General features: G+C 31.8%; 3 protein-coding genes across 3 annotated transcripts; all 3 read left to right on the top strand.

The window, feature by feature from the left end:
- The first annotated feature begins 9496 nt into the window (after window positions 1-9496).
- LOC105287119 (dynein heavy chain 1, axonemal) lies at window positions 9497-16621 on the top strand. The gene is made up of 12 exons (XM_026975146.1): window positions 9497-9518; window positions 9655-9827; window positions 10185-10459; window positions 12346-12687; window positions 12936-13065; window positions 13140-13319; window positions 13391-13738; window positions 14038-14253; window positions 14442-14701; window positions 15121-15577; window positions 15767-16091; window positions 16248-16621. Exons 1-12 carry the CDS (start codon window positions 9497-9499, stop codon window positions 16397-16399), a joined length of 2880 nt encoding a protein of 959 aa, XP_026830947.1. The 3' UTR covers window positions 16400-16621.
- Window positions 16525-17906, top strand: LOC109611505 (dynein heavy chain 1, axonemal-like; the record flags this gene model as incomplete). Its single annotated transcript, XM_026975150.1, has 2 exons — window positions 16525-16849; window positions 17208-17906. Coding segments are annotated over 2 exons (507 nt in total), but the record flags the coding sequence as incomplete, so codon positions are not given.
- A 14-nt stretch (window positions 17907-17920) lies between these two features.
- On the top strand, window positions 17921-18694 carry LOC113563330 (dynein heavy chain 12, axonemal-like). Its single transcript, XM_026974789.1, has one exon. It carries the CDS (start codon window positions 17981-17983, stop codon window positions 18683-18685), a length of 705 nt encoding a protein of 234 aa, XP_026830590.1. The 5' UTR covers window positions 17921-17980; the 3' UTR covers window positions 18686-18694.
- The last annotated feature ends 84 nt before the right edge of the window (window positions 18695-18778 follow it).

Raw genomic sequence — 18778 nt, forward strand, 5'->3', positions numbered from 1 at the left:
TGCTTTATTACAAAGTTATAAACCAATATTGAAAAGAAATATGAGATAAGTAACAACGGATTTTTTCACAAAAAGAAAAATTATTTACGCAATGATTTAGTGACGCATTTCAAAATGTTGTCCTTGCACATCGATACAAGCTAGACATCGACGTAGTACAGAATTTGTTACGGTACGACATTCCTGAAAATTTTGTTGCATCTCAGTAACTGAATTAGTAATTCGTTGCTTTAAATCTATCTGGTACTCTCCTGTTAGGAAATCTACGTTGATACTCTCGTACGGCAGCTCGTGCATTTCCGTCACAGAATCCGTACACGAAATGAATATCGGTGTATTCCTCATTTGAAAACACTTTTGGCATTCTGATAGTAATTGCTAGTTCACACGACGATTGAAATCTAACAGCTACTGTTGTGAAAGTAACAATCATACTGAATCGTTTCAACATAGTGAACATGAATACATGTGAATACACATAACATAAACATCTTCGACCTTCCAAATTCTACACTATGTTCCGTTGTTACTTATCTCATATTTCTTTTCAATATTAGTTTATAACTTTGTAATAAAGCATTTCTAAGCAAACTCGATATAAGAATTTTTTCTTATTTCCACTAGTAGAATATGCTCCCGCAGTTTGTCGGTTAAAACCCGGGACACCCTGTATAACATAATCCAGAAATATATTAAAAATTTTTCTCATTGGATGAAAATTAAGAATATTCAAAACTTGTTCATTATAATTTCGTAAAACGATTAAAAATATTGAGTCTACATATCTGGTAAGTAATGAAAATTCTTTTTCCAAAAATTCTGACGTTACAATCAATTCTTCTCGAAAGAAATGTGGAGAAACATTTAGAATGCTCGTGGAACATTTCCCGAACAATGCTGATCTGTCCATTTCGCGATTAATCTGTGAATTATACGCGAATCATACGCTTCTCCTGGACGACTGTAGACACGGTGTAAGATGAGTAGATCGTTGCGGGAGATATCGCTTGCCATAAGGCGTTCAAGTTCATTAAGTATCATTCAAGAACGGCACCATTATACGCGCGCGCGCTCGGTAGGTGCGCGCAATTTCTTCTTTGCGGCGCGCGATCCGGTCGATTCATGCGCACGATGCCGGGATTACGTTCGCAACATTTAGTTTCTTACGTTCGATATTTACAAGGATATCTCACGAGAACTGATTCATGGAATAAAGCGCAAACGAAGAACTCCCGATAGGCAAGAGAACATCACCCTAATGAAAACGTACGATCACAGGATGAAGAAAATTTAAGACGAGAGCTGTCTGTATTCAGCTTACCGCAAGCCGTGTTCTAATTACTTTCTTGATTATTCGGAGAGCTATTGAAATATTATGATTCCATGTTATTCACAGTGATGCAATTCATTGAAGTCAGTCGACTGGTAAAACTGCTGTGATTATAAATTGCAACACATGAAAAATAATCGATTGATCTATATTCGGTCATTCTTTGAATTCTCCAAAGTTCTCAAAAAGAATTTCATTCGTTGCTTAGCAACAAGTGTAAGTGGACAAGTACATTCAGTTCGGCATAATTTCAAAGAACATTATTTCATAATTCTACCAGAGCATTAAAAAGTCATTAACCGTTATAGAAAATTTAAGACTGACCATACCCAGAGAATTAAACAGAGAAGTTTTCACATTTTTTATTTCACAGCTTTATTTTAATTCTTGTAATCGTCTTCAACGTGTAAGAGCCATGCATTGTAAATATTTCATACAATGGAGATATAATTATTAAAAGATAAGAGTTACACAAGAGTTCCTTGAAAATTTTTCTTAATTTGTTAAAGAGTTATATGTTAGAGAAAGAAAATTAATGTTTTTAAAAATATTGTTAATTATGGAAAAAGCAACGTACATTCTGACATATTATCATCAGTTAGTAATTTTATGTTACTCATCGATGGTCTATATTACATATTTGTATTTTCCACCTCGATAACTTTTATCTTACATTGATAACTTAAAGAATTACCTATTGATTACTTTACTTTTCTTCGTAAATTATGTAACTGCTTATAATTCATAATTATAGAATTTTAAAAAGATGTTAGAGTGACTTTAAAAGCACCATTATTTAGATAGAACTTAAAATGCTGTGATCGACATTACCGACACATTACATTAGCGATTTGGACCAGATGTGATAAATTATGAAAACTTATCGTTAATACGCATATCTCTCTGAATAATAATTCCAATGTTATTTCGATAATGTGAAGTATGATAATATATGCAACATTATTCGTTTTCACAGTTGCAACGGAAAGTAAAGAATAACAAATGTATGTAATAAAAATAGCATTCAATTACATCTCATATAAAATATTTAAAATGATTAGAATACAGAATGCTTCTCCATCGCCTATTTCCGTGAGATATGATTTCATCGTTTCTTTGATTTTGCACACGAGGTGTGTGCACATGCCTATGGCATGAAATATTTCTTAAAGCATCAGTTTACGAATACATTGTCTCTAGAGTATATTTTACGCTTAGGTATTAAGAAAATATCTTTTCTATAACTGAAATATTTCTTAAAACAAGCAGCGCATTAATAGATTGCTTGTGGAATACATTTTACGCTCAAGTATTATGAAAATAGTTTTTCAATAACTGAAAGATTTCGTTGTATAATCGGAGCGAGCATGGAAAGCGCATCGTATTCTAATGTTATCCATTTTTGAAATTGCCATGTACAATACAATAACAGATTTTACTGGTATAAGAAAGCATCAACAATCTTTAGTTGTTCTTTGCAAATAACGCTATTTTGAGCGAAACTGAGCATCATTTCCAACCTTGGACGCGATAACACCACGCAAGTAAGATTTTATATAACGCGTTATTAATCATTATAACAATTTCTGTGTTTAAAATATTTCTGGATATTATTGCGCATACAAGTAAATGTATATCCATCTCGATCGTGTTACTTTAATTGAGTATTGTAGAAATTTGAGTACATCAATTTGCGACATAGCTCCGATCATGAATAATTCGATAGCTTTGATTAACCACATTTATGCGATATATTTATATAATAGTAAAAATATGATTAATATACACGTAACTTTAAATTTAGCTAAATAAAATTGACTTTATATAAAAATTGTATAAAAATTTTATTACCAAGTAGAAAATATTATGAAACTAAATTCATAAATATATTCTGAAATATTTTTCTTCAAGAATCTATTTTACGATATGAAATTAAAATTAAAGCAATATTAAAATTATTAATTCATTCAGACACGCGCAATCGTTTCATTACGCTGATTCGCGTTTTAGCGTTTCGCGAAAACCTTGTATCGGGAATACCGAATTTTGCGCGCGTCTTACTTAGAACCGTGTCGGGAGTGCCGTATTTCCGCGAGTGCCTGAAGAACTGAGAGAAAAGGAAGAGATATCGGGCGACGCCAGAGTAATCATGAGTAATTGATAGATTCATTAAACCGAAGTCGAATTTTCACGGCAAAGATAAATACAACTCTCCTATAACATTCTATTTACTACTGTCAATGTTGTCGGTAATGTCGATCACGTTATTTTTTAATTCCATTTAAGGGGAATAGCGCTTTCGCGTTGAAATTTAGTATCCTTTTATATAAAAAGTTTTGATTAAAACTTTAACAAAATTTTTAAAGAAAGCTGCTTATGTCGAGTAATCACATTCCTTATTATTATTATTAATAGTGACTAATTGTGTTATTTTCATTTTGAAATAATGTCCAATAATAACGTAAACGAGACACTACATCTTTTTAAATTTCGCTTTAACATATTTTTATGTGCTTTTTCTTGTTCCAAAAATATAGAGACTTAATAATGTAGCTGCATGCATTGTAAATCTTGTTGCAATGTATGTAACGACTGATTACAAGTACTGATAGTCGGTACAATATCGATACTCGATGCTCTTACCGTAGCTAGTAAATAAGAAATATCATTTTTGCCATTCTAAGATTATCTTTAGAAAATATGCGTGTACAAAGATCTCTCTTTGTCGTATAGACATTATAACACGATTGATATGATAAAATTCGCAAGATAAGATAATCTTACTCTTTATTGATAATCAATACTACGCACACAGTAATTAATACTCAATATCTTGAATGTACATCATGTTATTTGCAAAAAAGATATTAAGATTTTTATATCAAAGAATAAATTATACAAAACATCATATTAATTACACAATGCATAATCACTCTTATTTTTCTGGTTGAAAAGTCAATGCAATTTAAAAGTTATTAGTACCAGTGTACTAGCATCTTTTGCATCACACAGCTTTGCCACTCTACAAAAGCTAAATTCAGTGTTTGCGTATGCGTATCAATGCACGATGGAATTTCTCGAAGTCCATCGCGCATTCATCGACAAAATTGGCCGCCACAACTGGAATTCCCCGCATTTGGAATCTTGCGCAGTTTCAATGCATCATCGATTTCACACTTCCCTTGTTCATACATACACCGCTTGTGAATTAAACTTTATACACAACACCCACGTACACTTGCGAAATCCATCTCGTTATATTTATTTCGAAACAGAATTTATTATACGAATTAATTTCACAAATGTTTACGGTGGAGTTCGTGACTTTATTTAACAAATAATTTATTTAACAAATACTTATCGCATATAACAAGAATTTTCGCAGTGTACTTTACTCGTGACGCAATATTTAAGACTAACTGAATATATTATATCTGGATGGAATTACTGAATATTTATATGAAATAATAGTCATGAAACTGTGAATTCTGGCACTATACTTTACTGGCACGAGTCAGAAATCAGGAATTGTAATATAGAAACGCAACAATTATGAAATTAACGCGAGCACCTTTATAGTCGTCAGATGCAAGAAATTTTCATGGTGTTTTGTACCATGGCAAAGCTTACTCTTATAATGCTTTTGTTAAGTTTAAAGATTAACTCGTGATGCTTTTCCAAAATGTATTCCGCAATATTTCCACAAATATTATTTCGCAATATTTCTCTGAAATTTATTTGCAAAATTATAGCTTTAATTTAACTAGTCTAATTAAACATATTTCTCTTTATATGATATGGATCATTAAACGGTAATGTAATTAAATAAATATAATTGAGTTCCTTTGTAATTTCACGATACACACCAGTAATGAATAACATAATATAGAGTTCGATCAACGTGTACGTCGTTATTGTAAAGTTTACGTAACTTTTAAGAATCGCGAGATATGAAATATATATAACAAATTAAAAATAGCAATCGCGAAATTTATTAATGCGTAAACAATTGCAAAATAGACAGGTAGAACTATAATACTCGTACTACTTTGCATTCTATGATGTGATCTCAAATTAAAAATTTATATTTATTCAAGATTTAATCGTGATGTAAACACGTGTTTAGAGAGAATTTAAAGTTAAAATTGTAACAATGCAAAAATCTGCTAACGCGAATAAAATGTTCTTTAGTTCCGCATAAAAGAGAGAGAGAGAGAGAGAGTATTTGACATGCAACAATTATTTTACTACACATTAGCAACGTTTTAGTACTGTACTTAACTTGTTCAAAAGCAACTTTAATCATTTGTCACGAAACGATCGATGAGTTAAGGCGACCTGTAATTGCCTAACGCAAAATAATCATTACACTTTGGAACAATAGCCATCCGGCAAAAATCTCGCTGATCGGAATCATACGTGTTTATTTATTGCATATAAAACAATCCAATACTTTTGTTTTTAAAATAAATCGATGCTATATGACAAAATACACAATTTTTAATTGCATTTCGCTGCAACGAAAGAGCTAACACGGCAATATGAGATATCGTGCGTATCCGCAGGAGAAAACTAAATCATCAAATAAAACAAATCAATGATAACGACATGATGCTACCAGAAAAACGTCTGTCAACGAGATATCAGATTAACAGATATATCGTTGCTACAATTCTTGTTTGCAGACATACAATCATAGAATTAATTAAAGCAATTTTTATTTATTTGTTATTCTATGAAATAACTAGTTATTATATATAATATCGCTATTATATACTTTAATGTAATATATATATATATATATATATATATATATATATATTAATTATAATACGAAAACAAGAATGTAAATAATATTACCTTTCCACTCGACATAATCCAAGCAGAACAGAATATCACGATGATGTCAATACGATGTGAAAAAATTACTACTAGAACTGAATTTTTAACCATTTTTTAGGTTATTTTGCCGTCATTTTCACTTTAATATGACTTTTATTCTGCCTAGGGAGCGTACAGCATGTAGAATCTCGAAGATTATCAATCAACTATCAAGCTAAATCGCATTGATTCTAATGAGACGAAACTGCCATATTAATCTTCTACTTATCACTCACTGAACTGCCGAGTGACGCAAAACAGGATCGGTCAGATTCTGCTGCATCCGGAACAGCAAGATAATCCTGCCGATTAAATTCACTGAATGGCATAATGCAAATGGTAAATGCATGCATTCGCACAAAGTACGCATACATGAATCTGCGAAGTGAGAATGTAACGAATCTTTAAATATACATACCTTCGAGCTAACGTTATTCGGACGCAAACGGATCCACCGCTGCCGCATCAAACCTGTCTTTTTTTCGCCAGCGAAATGCCGAAAAAAGAACAGTCACTCTACACTGCGATTGTGCACTGAAGCAATTGCACGATCGTACGAATGTATTTTATCCAGTCATTCAATACGTACTGTAACGATCCACTGAAAATATTGGGTCGTCCGGAAAGTTCGTGCCGATTTTTAATAGATGGCGTTGGAACATGTCTGAATATATCAATGTTATTGAAAACATACGATTTATATACATATACTTAAAGGTGACATTTCAACGCATCTTTAGGAAAAAAGTTGTTTGAGATAAATTGATTCGTGTCAATTTTGTACTCTTTTGAAGATGGAAGAAAACAAAGAACATTTTAGACACTTGATGCTTTTCTATTACCGGAAAGGCAAAAATGCCTCACAAGCAACAAATTCGATATGTTCTGTTTACGGAGAAGGCGCTTTAGCTGAAAGAACCGTACGTAAGTGGTTCGCTAAGTTTAGAGCTGGTGATTTTAACCTTAAAGACCAAGAACGCTCGGGCAGACCCTCTACTACTGATGATGACCAAATCAAGACACTGATCGAGAATAACCCACGCTACACGACACGTGAATTAGCAGAGATACTGAAAATATCGAAAACCACTGTCCACGATCATGTAGTGAAACTTGGTTACGTAAGTCGCTATTATGTATGGGTTCCGCATAATTTGACCGAAAAAATTTAATGGATCGCATTTCCATCTGCGACTCGCTGTACAAGCGCAACGAAAACGTACCATTTTTGAAGCAATTAGTGACGGGTGACGAAAAATGGATCATTTACAACAATGTAGAACGAAAAAGATCCTGGGATAAGCGAAATGAACCAGCATTAACCACTCCGAAAGCCGGCCTTCATCCAAAAAAAGTCATGCTCTGTGTCTGGTGGGATTGGAAAGGAATCCTATATTATGAGCTCCTACCACACAACCAAACGATAAATGCAGATAAGTACTGCTCGCAACTGGACGAATTAAAGACAGCGATTCAGGAAAAACGTTCAGAATTAGCTAATAGGAAGGGCGTCGTGTTCCATCAGGACAATGCCAGACCTCATGTTTCTTTGACTACCCGACAAAAATTGTTGGAGTTTGGCTGGGATGTGTTACCTCACCCACCGTATTCACCAGACATTGCACCTTCAGACTTTCACTTATTTAGGTCTTTGCAAAATTCTCTTAGCGGCAAGAACTTCAACTCTTTGATCGACATAAAAAACCACCTTGAGGAGTTTTTCGCCGAGAAACCTAAGAAGTTCTGGGAGAATGGAATCTTCCAGTTGCGTGAAAGATGGACAAAGGTTGTGAAACAAAACGGTGCATACATAAGTCAATAAATATTTATCGACATAAAAAAATGTTGCCTTTGAATTTTCCTTCAAAATCGGCACGAACTTTCCGGACGACCCAATATAATACGTTTAGTGAAGTATCACGTACGCCGCACTCAAAGTTAAACCGCTGCGCAGGACGCAATTATGTACTTACACTCCAATTATGTAATTACACTATCTCTACCTTATTATATTATATAATAAGGTCTATCTCCTCATTCAAAATGATCCCATAGGCACAACCGAGCTCATTTCTGTCCTCATTAACGAATATTGAGAAAATAAAAATTTCTATTTAAAAACTATCTATATATGCATGAATGCGTAAAACTGCACGATCGACATCCGGAATATTTAAACTAATTCGTCTTCCGTTTTCGCGTGCTTTTAAAATATTAAGGGACGAAAATGATTAAGAAAGATAGAACGATAGAAGCTAGCTAAGAGTAACTTTTTATCTAATGAGTTTTAAACTCGGAAGGACACCGAAATTCAAAGTGATAATCAAGAATATCCAGCATCAATTTCTGAGCATCGAAAAACTCGAAATTATATGTGTCTTTATAAAATATGAATTTATATAGAAAAAAAAGAAGAAAAAAAGAATTTATATTGTATGTTTAATTACATTAAGAATTGCATTTACATATATTACGTTATTTTATAATTTCCATGTAATGAAACACATACACTCAAAGCATCGAAAGCTTGTCGATACTTATCGATGCTTTTCAATATAACCACTGCGACATCGAAGGATTTCTCTGAATATCATGAAACTGTCGAATTTCATTGTGATGGCATTTGCGATGTCCAGAATCCAGTTTTAAGCTCTGAGGACCACCGATATTCAAAGTGAAAGCCCCTGGGGTGCCGAACGTCAATTTTCGAATATCGAGAAATCCCAAGTTGAATGTGTCTTTATAAAACTTGAATTTATGTTACAGAAAGAGAAAGAAAGAGAAAGAGAGAAATAATTTATATTGTATTTCTGATTAATTAAATTATTGATTATATTAAAAATTGTACTATAATTAAATTAATCTGATTACTTAAATTAATGATTATATTAGAAATTATAATTACTAATATTACGTTATTTTACATAATTATATAAAAATAATTTTTTATGTACTTCATATATTTATATTTATTTTATATATTTTCTATAAGGGAATATATTCCGTCGCCAAGACTAAAAAGTTAAATTTAGCATTCTTGGCGTCCTCACATTATCTTTATTTTTTAATTTTATCTTTAAGAGATAAATGGATTTATACAAAACACAATCGCGGAAATATATTGCGAGTTTTGTCAATAACGAACTTCACATTTATAATAGCAGAATCTGCAATGTGCACGATAATAGTTAGAATATAAATTTTGCTTAATAGCGTTATATAAACGAGCGTAACAATTGCATTTAATAGTCACTTTAAGTTTGCATTTATTGTAAATATTCCATAATGAGTGTTGTAAATATCCAAGGTACTAAAAGCGGTTATTATTCCGAAATGATCACAGATATCATCTCCATAACTATTTCATTTGCATTATGAAAATCAGATCGAACTTAATTAGATAATCATGTCAATCATAATAAATGGCTTAATTAATCGCATAGGCAATACGAGGAAAGCTGCTCTTCCGCTTACTGTTCCAAGAAGAATCAATATCGCGTCGCAAGTTCTCACGGAACAGCACAGTCCGATTGTGAAAGCTATCGAAATACGGAGAGCGCCAACTTATCTCAGCACTTCTGAACGATGGATAACGTTTCCTGATGACAAGTCGATCGTATGTATATTGCATGATTATTATGCGAAGTTAATTAATTAATCTTACAATAAATATAAATAAAATAATTAATGCATATTTAAATTATATAATTCATTTTATTATCCCATTGGTTAAAGTAATCTTAATTTGACGATACTAATTTGAAATGTTTTGAAATTAATTCCTGCTGACAAATTTCAGCATATATATTCATGATATCACGAGATCTAAAATCCGTTTCCGTTAGTTTCATTATTACATTTCACTGAAATATCACATAAAAATACGTACTTTTTATGCATAGATTATATTTTAAATGCATTAGATGCATTATATTCGACTATTTTTGATGACTTTGTATTTCTCTAAATGGAGGCTTTTCCAGCGGAGACATTTTTACCGAAAGTGCAAATGGAGTACAATATTGAGCCAAAAATCCTGCCCCGAAACGTTGAAATGGAAAGGAGACGAAGAGAATATAAAAATTTTAAAATTGAAGATGCTTTAGAAGCGGAAGGTGTCAAACCACATGACATGCTGCCACCTGAAAAGATTCGTCCGTTACTTTCTTACGAAGAGAAATATGATTTATACGTCAGAACGAATTATTTACCGTTGGAACTGTTTGACGACGAAGAATACGACTGCAGGTATGAAATATGTATTATCTATTAATTGAGTTTACTATTTCGAAGGCTAATATTACTTTAAATGATATTTCTCAGTTATTTGCAAAGTTATCTGCAAGTATCGAGTAAAATTACTCACACTCTGCCGTATAAATTAGATATTTAAATTGCAAGGTATATAATAGCAGCAAGAATGTAGAGAGTGGAAGGTTAATGTGATTAAGATTAAAATTTTGTAGTAAAAAAAAGTGGTGGAGTATAAAAGTATATAAGTTTTGAAGACCGAGAAAGTTAATTAAGTTAGATAAACGGCAGAAAATTAAGGATTGAGCTTTTAACATAAAATATGTCTATTATTCATTTTCTTAATGCATTATATGTATACAGATTTCATTTAATACATATAGATTTCACTTAATAAATGTTATCAAAATTAAATAGTATTTATGCATAATTAAATTATTTTATATGTTATGCTATTTAGAATACACATTATGATACATAATTTAATGTGATTACAATTTAAAAGTGATCGTTTATTATAATTAGTATTAAATTTTTATTTTATACGGAATTATTGAAACCAAATGATAATTTACGTCTAAAGTACCCCCTCCCCTCTCTCTCTCTCTTTTTCTCTCATGTGAAAGTAAGACGATGATTTATAACAGAGACATGCTTTACTTCTATTACAGCAGCTTCATATGATATGAAATATGTAGCAGTAAAGTAGAATTAGAGAAGCTTGCAAGTCAAACTCAGTTTCACGTTCTCCGTAAATTCCAACAGAAGTATAGTTTTGTGCTAAGGAATTTGAGTATGAGTAGTAGGAAGAACAAGAAATATTACAGCATATTGTGAACTGAATATTACTTAAGTGAAGCTTCTGCTTTATAGAAGTTTCTTTACCTTATGTCCATAGATAATTAAAGGATATTTATGTAACTGATATAAATTTATTTATAATAATAAATTTAAATTGAATATATTAGAAAATAAATATTAAAACTTGTACTTAAAATTTTCATATATTACAGAAAACAACAAATGAAATAATTAATATAACTTATACGTTTACACATGTTACAATTTCGTATACTAGTACAACACAGGCGCGCGCTATTTTATTTTTCAATATTAATAATGTTTTCGACTAATAATATTCATCTATTATTTATTATATGCACAATCATCACACTCTACCAAATTGTTAACCTCCACGCGAAGACATTTAACACGGCTTTTTTAAGAGTGGATTTGGCATATTGCGAAGAGTTTTCGACGATTAAAAATTCTTTAGAAATGAAAAAGTTCTACCCATTAAAATTTTTTTCTTTTTCCGAGGAGTTCTGTGCTATTTATATTGTTATTTGGCAAATTGCCTAGAGTCCTCGATGATTTAAAATTCGTTAAAACAATAAATGAAAAAGTTCTACCCTTAGAAATTTTTTCTTTTTCCGAGCAGTTCTGAGTTGTTGATATTATTTTTTATATTGCCTAGAGTTCTCTGCTATTGAAAATACCGTAAACTCAGAAATGAAAAAGTTCTAGCCCTAAGAAATTTTTTCTTTTTCCGAGCAGTTCTGAGTTGTTGATATTATTTTTTATATTGCCTAGAGTTCTCTGCTATTAAAAATACCGTAAACTCAGAAATGAAAAAGTTCTAGCCCTAAGAAATTTTTTCTTTTTCCGAGCAGTTCTGAGTTGTTGATATCATTATTTTTTATATTGCCTAGAGTTATAGGTCTAGAGTCATATTTTTGCGATTAAATTACACATTTTGCACAAGTTTGCAACAATGCGATCTTATTATGATAAGATAATTTATTATGCTGAGAATGAAATTTTCGATATATTATACTATTTTTACAATTAATTGGTAATATGTAAAATTTTATTTCTGCAATCTTTTATCTCAGGACAGTGGATGATTGGATAAATCTCGGCGTCATCGACGGCGTCCGTTATCCCATACCAGCTACAGTATTTGTTGAAAAGGCCATGCGCAAGGAACGAATATTCGATCGCAACAAGGAATTGCTGAGCGATTTATTTGGCTGGTTTCATGCCGCCGTTACAGATTACGACGACGAAAAGAGGGTCTGGACCGTTGTCATTCTGGATGGTTTAAAGCGAAAATTCCATCTACCTAGAATTTACATTCGGTTCTTCGCAGAAGATCCGAGAAAATTTGTCCAGAGGATAGCTACTGCTGTTAAACAAAGACAAATAGCTGAAAATATCATTAGGTTGATTTAAAAATTTGAATATTATTTAACTTAAAAAACTGTTATGTAAAAATAACCTACTTTCAAGACTAAAACTACAATAAGGACAGGTTTTATGCTACCAGAATAATTTAGTTAATTATCGTTTAATTGTAATAGGAATTTTGATATCAATAAGAAATTGTTCAGCATTATATTCAGCATTACATAGTAAAGATGATGGTCTCTCCTATCTCGCGATATTTGAGCTCTGTTTAAACTATATGCAGATACCAGTTTTACTTGGATTGTATGCAAGTAGAAGGCATGCCGACACTTGATGAAAAGCAGCAAGAAGTTATAATCCTCTCGGTTACTCGACATACTTCCATGAAATATAAACTTAAACATCTTTCTGATGTAAGTACATAATTGCTTACTGTCTATTTTGCTTAATATCGATTAAATATCGATTTTTAACTTAACATTTCTAGTTAATAGATGAAATCGTTTTGGAGTATAGGCGTGTTATGTGCGACCTTATGTGGAGATCTCTCATAAAAGTAGAACCGCAAATGTTTAATTTCATTACGTGGGAGGAAATAAATAACATTCAAGATCCGTTTAAAGTGCCGGAAACGGGAAAAATTTATACCGGAATGGAAGACTTCACGGTATTTGCAAAGAATATTTTAATATATCCATTTTTACTACGTTTTAGTTTTATAATCACGGAACATTACAGGAAATGAAACGTTTCTTCCATTGGATGATCCTTTACGTTTTACCGGAGGTACGCGAAGCTATGCAGTGCGTAGTTGTCGAGTGTCTTTATGTATCAAATATGAATCTTTTCGTCTCAAATTACGGAAAATCCATGTTCTTGTCGGAGTTTGAATCGCAACAGCTTCAAGAAACTAGCACGGTGATAAAGTACTTGAAGGAATTGTGGCTAGAGAGAATTACGCAGTTAGTCAGACTGTGCTTAAGGGACATTGGAAAAGGATGGTTTGATCTTGAGCAAAAAGACCATACTATGTACAATATGACGAAGCTGAAAAGATTTATGGATCTTATTATACATAAAATGCAAGTATGTTCAAACATTTAATTGCAATTCGTAATTTTGCCTTAGTCTTTACAATATGTATAATACAACATATATTAAAAAATTTGCAAATTATTTAAAAGTTTTCGTATGTATGTCTAATTATAGTTGTCATGACTGGATACATAAAAGATAAAGAAAATTAAACATTAGATTTACGGACTGCGCTTAAAAATCAATAATTGTACATAAAGGCAATATAATTATTGGATATACTTACTAAATCAATAAAAGTTCGAAATTTGAGAGATTTGATTTTCATACTATTTTATTTTTTGCTGCAGATTGCACTTCGAAATCTCGTGGAAAAATCAATTGCTTTGTATTTAGAAGTATTAGAATCTCCTGCACTTTGTACGCTGAATGTGGAGCAGAACTTTATGTGGGGAGATGATTTTGTAAATACACAATTTATTTCTCCAATAAACCCTATTTTTAATATCGACTTAATGATGAACGACAAAGCTGCTTATTACACAACGGATCTTGAGTTATTTCAGGTATAGATGTATAGATATAGATTTTTTTAATTTTTATTTGTTAATTCATAAATTAGATAATTTGTTTATAAATTATTTTAATTGTAATAAAAAGTAATACGTAATTCGAAAATTTATGGTAAAATAATACGATAAATTAATTTTATTGCAAATGCCGGTTTAATACATCAGTTTTTCACTGATTGCAGGAAGTTATCGTGACCTTGTTGGATAATTCTTTGAGCCAGTGTCATCAAATTAAGCAAGTTCATCCTTTTTTGCTACGTTTTTTAAAGTTCCCGAAAGATTTGTACCTCAGTTCAGTCGGTTTATTGGAGAAGCAAGTTTGTGAGGTCCGAGATCGCTTGAGAACCGCTTATCAAAAGTCTATAATACCCCTGCGGGCATACGCAAGCGAATATCAGCAGTATTTAGGAATTTTTAAATTGGACGTCGAAAAATACGTGAAGTGAGTCTAAATTGCTTCAGGCAATGGTAGCAGTTTAACTGATTCTAAACAAGGAATATGGCCAACGGCAAAATATCAAATATAAATTACGTTAGATTAGATTTTCTTAATTCTAATGTTAATATTAAGATTAATTTTAATTTAATATTAATATTATAATGTTTCAAATAATATTAAAATATAAGTAAAAGATTATAATATAGAATATATGTGATTTATTTCAATTCTATTTAATAATATATTATTTTAATTTTTTTTAATTCTAAATTGTATTTTCTTGAATTCGTTTATTTATTCTAAGTATTATTTTATCTTTCTGAGAATCGATAAATAATGAAAATAGGCTTTATATTTTTTTAGAATATAATGCTATATTATTGTATTTAAGAATTGTCATTTTTAATCATTATCTTTCTCAGGGATTTTAAAAACGCAGGTTACTCCGCATTGGAAGTCAAAGACGAAATATCGTTTCAATTTAGAATGAAATCAATTCTCGAACTTGCGTTACCGAAGGAAATTATCATAGGACCTTTTCGTGTAAATGTTCAACCTCTAAGGCAATTCCTGGTACAGAAACGACAGGATTGTTGCACGCAGTTACTTATTATGTTGACGGGAAGTTTGAGAGCGAAGATTGACATCGTTCTAATTAACTATATGCAGATCAAAGCGAGACTGAAAGCAACGCCGCGTAATATCGAGCATCTGTTCGAGGAACAAGAGTGGATGAAGACTATACCACTAACAGTGAAACCTCTGAACGAAACTGTTCAGAGACTAAAATTTGAATACGACATTCTGGATTATTTCTGGTGGAATTTGTCTGATCAGGACTTCGAAGCTAAGTGGCAAGCCATCAGTTTTCCTCGTCAAGTGCAATTACATGTAAAAAAATTTCTTACAAAATTGTACATATTAGCGCAGACTTATAGAGCATAAATTAGATGCTTAACGCTGTTTCAATAATCAACTTTATATATTCTGCGTTTTTATGTAATTTTATTCTTGATATAATACATATTACATTATGCTTGTTATCATATCGAATCATATACTTTACAGGTAGAAGAAACTACGGAACGTTTCATCAGCGAATATGAAAAATTATACAAAGTGCAAGTGCAAGATCAAATTATGCTGTCGGAAAGAATTGACACACTCGTGGGAAATATTACAAACGTATCATTGCAAACGGACATCACTAAAGTACACGAAATGGCGATAGAAGTAAAGAGGATTTGGAAAATGATGAAGGAATGCCAAGAATTAGGTTTATTGTTGAACAAGCGACAAAAATTATTTGGCATGGACGTAGTACCGTTTGAACGATTGAACGAGATGATGAAGGAATTCGAACCGTATCAGAGCTTATGGAGTACTGCATCCGGTAATATTATAATAACGTAAATGACAGAAAAAAGATGAATTTATAAACTTTTAAGCCTTTTTTTCTTTTCGTTTAATATAATATCGTAATAATTAAATATTATTTATAATAAATTTAAGCATAGAATAATTCTGATTTTTATATTTTTAAATGCAGATTGGTTAAAATGGCAGGAGATTTGGATCGACAATCCATTAATAACTGTTAATGCAAATGAGATCGAAAATCTAGTGAACGATATGCAGAAAACTATGTCACGTTGTATAAAATTCTTCCAAGAAAATTCAAGTAGGTCACTAGTCCAATAGTTCACTCAGAATTGAACATTGAATGCACTATATTAGAAATTTACAAATAATAAGAAGATAACAAATACTGATAAAAAATTGATAAAAATGATTGATATTGTCTTTTGTGATTCTTTTTGTGATTCGTAGACATTGTTGCTATAGCGATCGCTATAAGAGATCAAATTGAAGCATTCAGGCCGTACATAAGCATGATACAGGCTCTTCGAAATCCAGGAATGAAGACCCGAGATTTTGAGGAACTTAGCAAGCAAACTGGCATACAAATAGCGCTCACACCGACATTAACTTTTAAAAATTTAGTGGTTCTCGGCGTAATGAATTTCGAAGAAATTATAAAAAGTGTTGCGGACGCAGCAGCGAAAGAATATTTGATAGAAGACACACTAAGTAAAATAATAGCTGAATGGAAAACTATTACAATGGACATTATTCCTTACAAAACTACAAGTGCGCAAAAATAATTTTCCTTTTATACATGCTTCTATGAAATTGCAACAAATTCGGAGATCAAATCAAATTTGATATCTTTTCGGGCTTTCATTTGCTGTAGACTTAAGCTTCTCAAAGCTATAAATAGTATAGAAAAACCTATATTTTGATATTTTAACATTTTCAAATTTTTAACATAAATAATATATTTTACTTATTATTATTACTTTTTCCAGATAGAAATAATTAAGCCTAATGTGAGATATAATATTTTTTTACCTTGAACATTAATTAATTTTTTATAACTTTTTATACTGTATTATAATACACGTGTTAAATAATTTATAATACAAGTAACGTTTTGTTGACCTTACAGGTACATACATAATGAAAGTCTCTGATGATGTTCTTATTCTCTTGGATGATGACATACTTAACATTCAGCAAATTAGTTTTAGTCCTTACAAAGCTGCCTTTGAAACTCAAATTATTGATTGGGAAATTAAATTAAGATTAATTCAAGAAGTAATCACATTGTGGATTGAAGTGCAAAAGTAACAATTCTTAGCTTTTACTGGCTATTGTATGTTTAGATATTTTATATATTAATTTAATATGATATATATACAGGCAGTGGATGTATCTGGAACCAATATTTTCGTCTAAAACTATTAACCGACAGTTACCCGTGGAATCACGGCAATTTAATACAATGGAATGCAGCTGGAGGCGCATCATGAAAAACGCGTACGAGTACTCACATGTATGCAAAATATTTTATTATTTAATTTGTTAACTTTCTAGATCATTCATTCTCTAAATAAAACCTCACTGGAAATAAATGCGTTGCTCTAATAATACGTTCAAACATAAAATTCAATTTTCAAGCTTAAGAGACAAACAAAAACATTAAATCAATTTAAAAAATTTTTAAATAAATAAGCAGCGATAATTAATTATTCTGTAAAGCGATGTATATTGTCAGATTAATTATATTTGCGCATTTTGCGATAAATAAACTTTATTTTACTTACTATACAGATAATTATAACGTGCCCGGATAAAATATTGTTCGAGAGCTTGAAAGAATGCCTATCGCTTCTGGAGATCGTCCAGAAGGGTTTATCCGATTATTTGGAGACCAAGCGGATGATCTTCCCTCGCTTCTTTTTCCTGAGTGACGACGAGCTGCTAGAAATCATTGTTCAGTCGAAGCACGTACAGGCAGTGCAGCCGCACTTGAAAAAGTGTTTTGAGAACATAAGAGAGCTGAGGTTTGAGGTGGATCTCAGGATAATCGGAATGTACTCCGCCGAGTATGAAGAAGTCACATTGCGGCCGCCGATCTGTCCCAAGGGAAATGTCGAAGATTGGCTAGGGCAAGTCGAGAGTGCGATGCGCAATACTTTGCGGGAGTTCATCAGCGAGGCTCTCGAGGTGGTGGAACAAACACCACGTAAAGAATGGGTATGCATGTGGCCGGGCCAAGTAGTCCTTTGCGGCGGCCAAGCTTATTGGACTGCTCATGTGGAAGAGGGCATCAGGAACGACACGCTCTCTGATTATTACAATCTGATGTTGTTACACGTACGTAGTATTAAAATATTACTGTTTTATAAGAGAAGCAAGTATAAATATCTTTGTAGAAAGAAAGAAAGAAAAAGAAGGAAAATATGCATATATATAGAAGCTGCTTCTTGCAAAATAAGCTTAAAAATAGCGGAAAACATCCAGCGTGCAAGGTTTCCAAGTTCCGAGGTCGAAAATTTTTTTAGACTTCCAAGTAGTTCTGGAATATTTCTATTGTTATTTTTCTTTATTTCGAAGAGTTCTCGACGATTGAAAATATTTTAGACCCAGAAATGATAAAGTTCTAGCCCTTAGAAGTTTTCTAAGTTTCGTGGTTGAAAATGTTTTTATTCTTTCGAGTAATTCTGGGATATTTAT

This window comes from Ooceraea biroi, chromosome 1, assembly GCF_003672135.1.
Source record: "Ooceraea biroi isolate clonal line C1 chromosome 1, Obir_v5.4, whole genome shotgun sequence".
Lineage (NCBI taxonomy): Eukaryota > Metazoa > Arthropoda > Insecta > Hymenoptera > Formicidae > Ooceraea > Ooceraea biroi.

Excerpts from the sequence above, each read along its gene's own strand:
- LOC105287119 (XM_026975146.1), top strand. The coding sequence starts at position 9,497 with ATGAGTGTTGTAAATATCCAAG. Across the intron at positions 10,460-12,345 it reads GACGAAGAATACGACTGCAG|CTTTTATCTCAGGACAGTGG; the intron begins GTATGAAATATG and ends TATTTCTGCAAT. Across the intron at positions 15,578-15,766 it reads CCATCAGTTTTCCTCGTCAA|GTAGAAGAAACTACGGAACG; the intron begins GTGCAATTACAT and ends TATACTTTACAG.
- LOC113563330 (XM_026974789.1), top strand. The coding sequence starts at position 17,981 with ATGATCTTCCCTCGCTTCTTTTTCCTGAGTGACGACGAGCTGCTAGAA.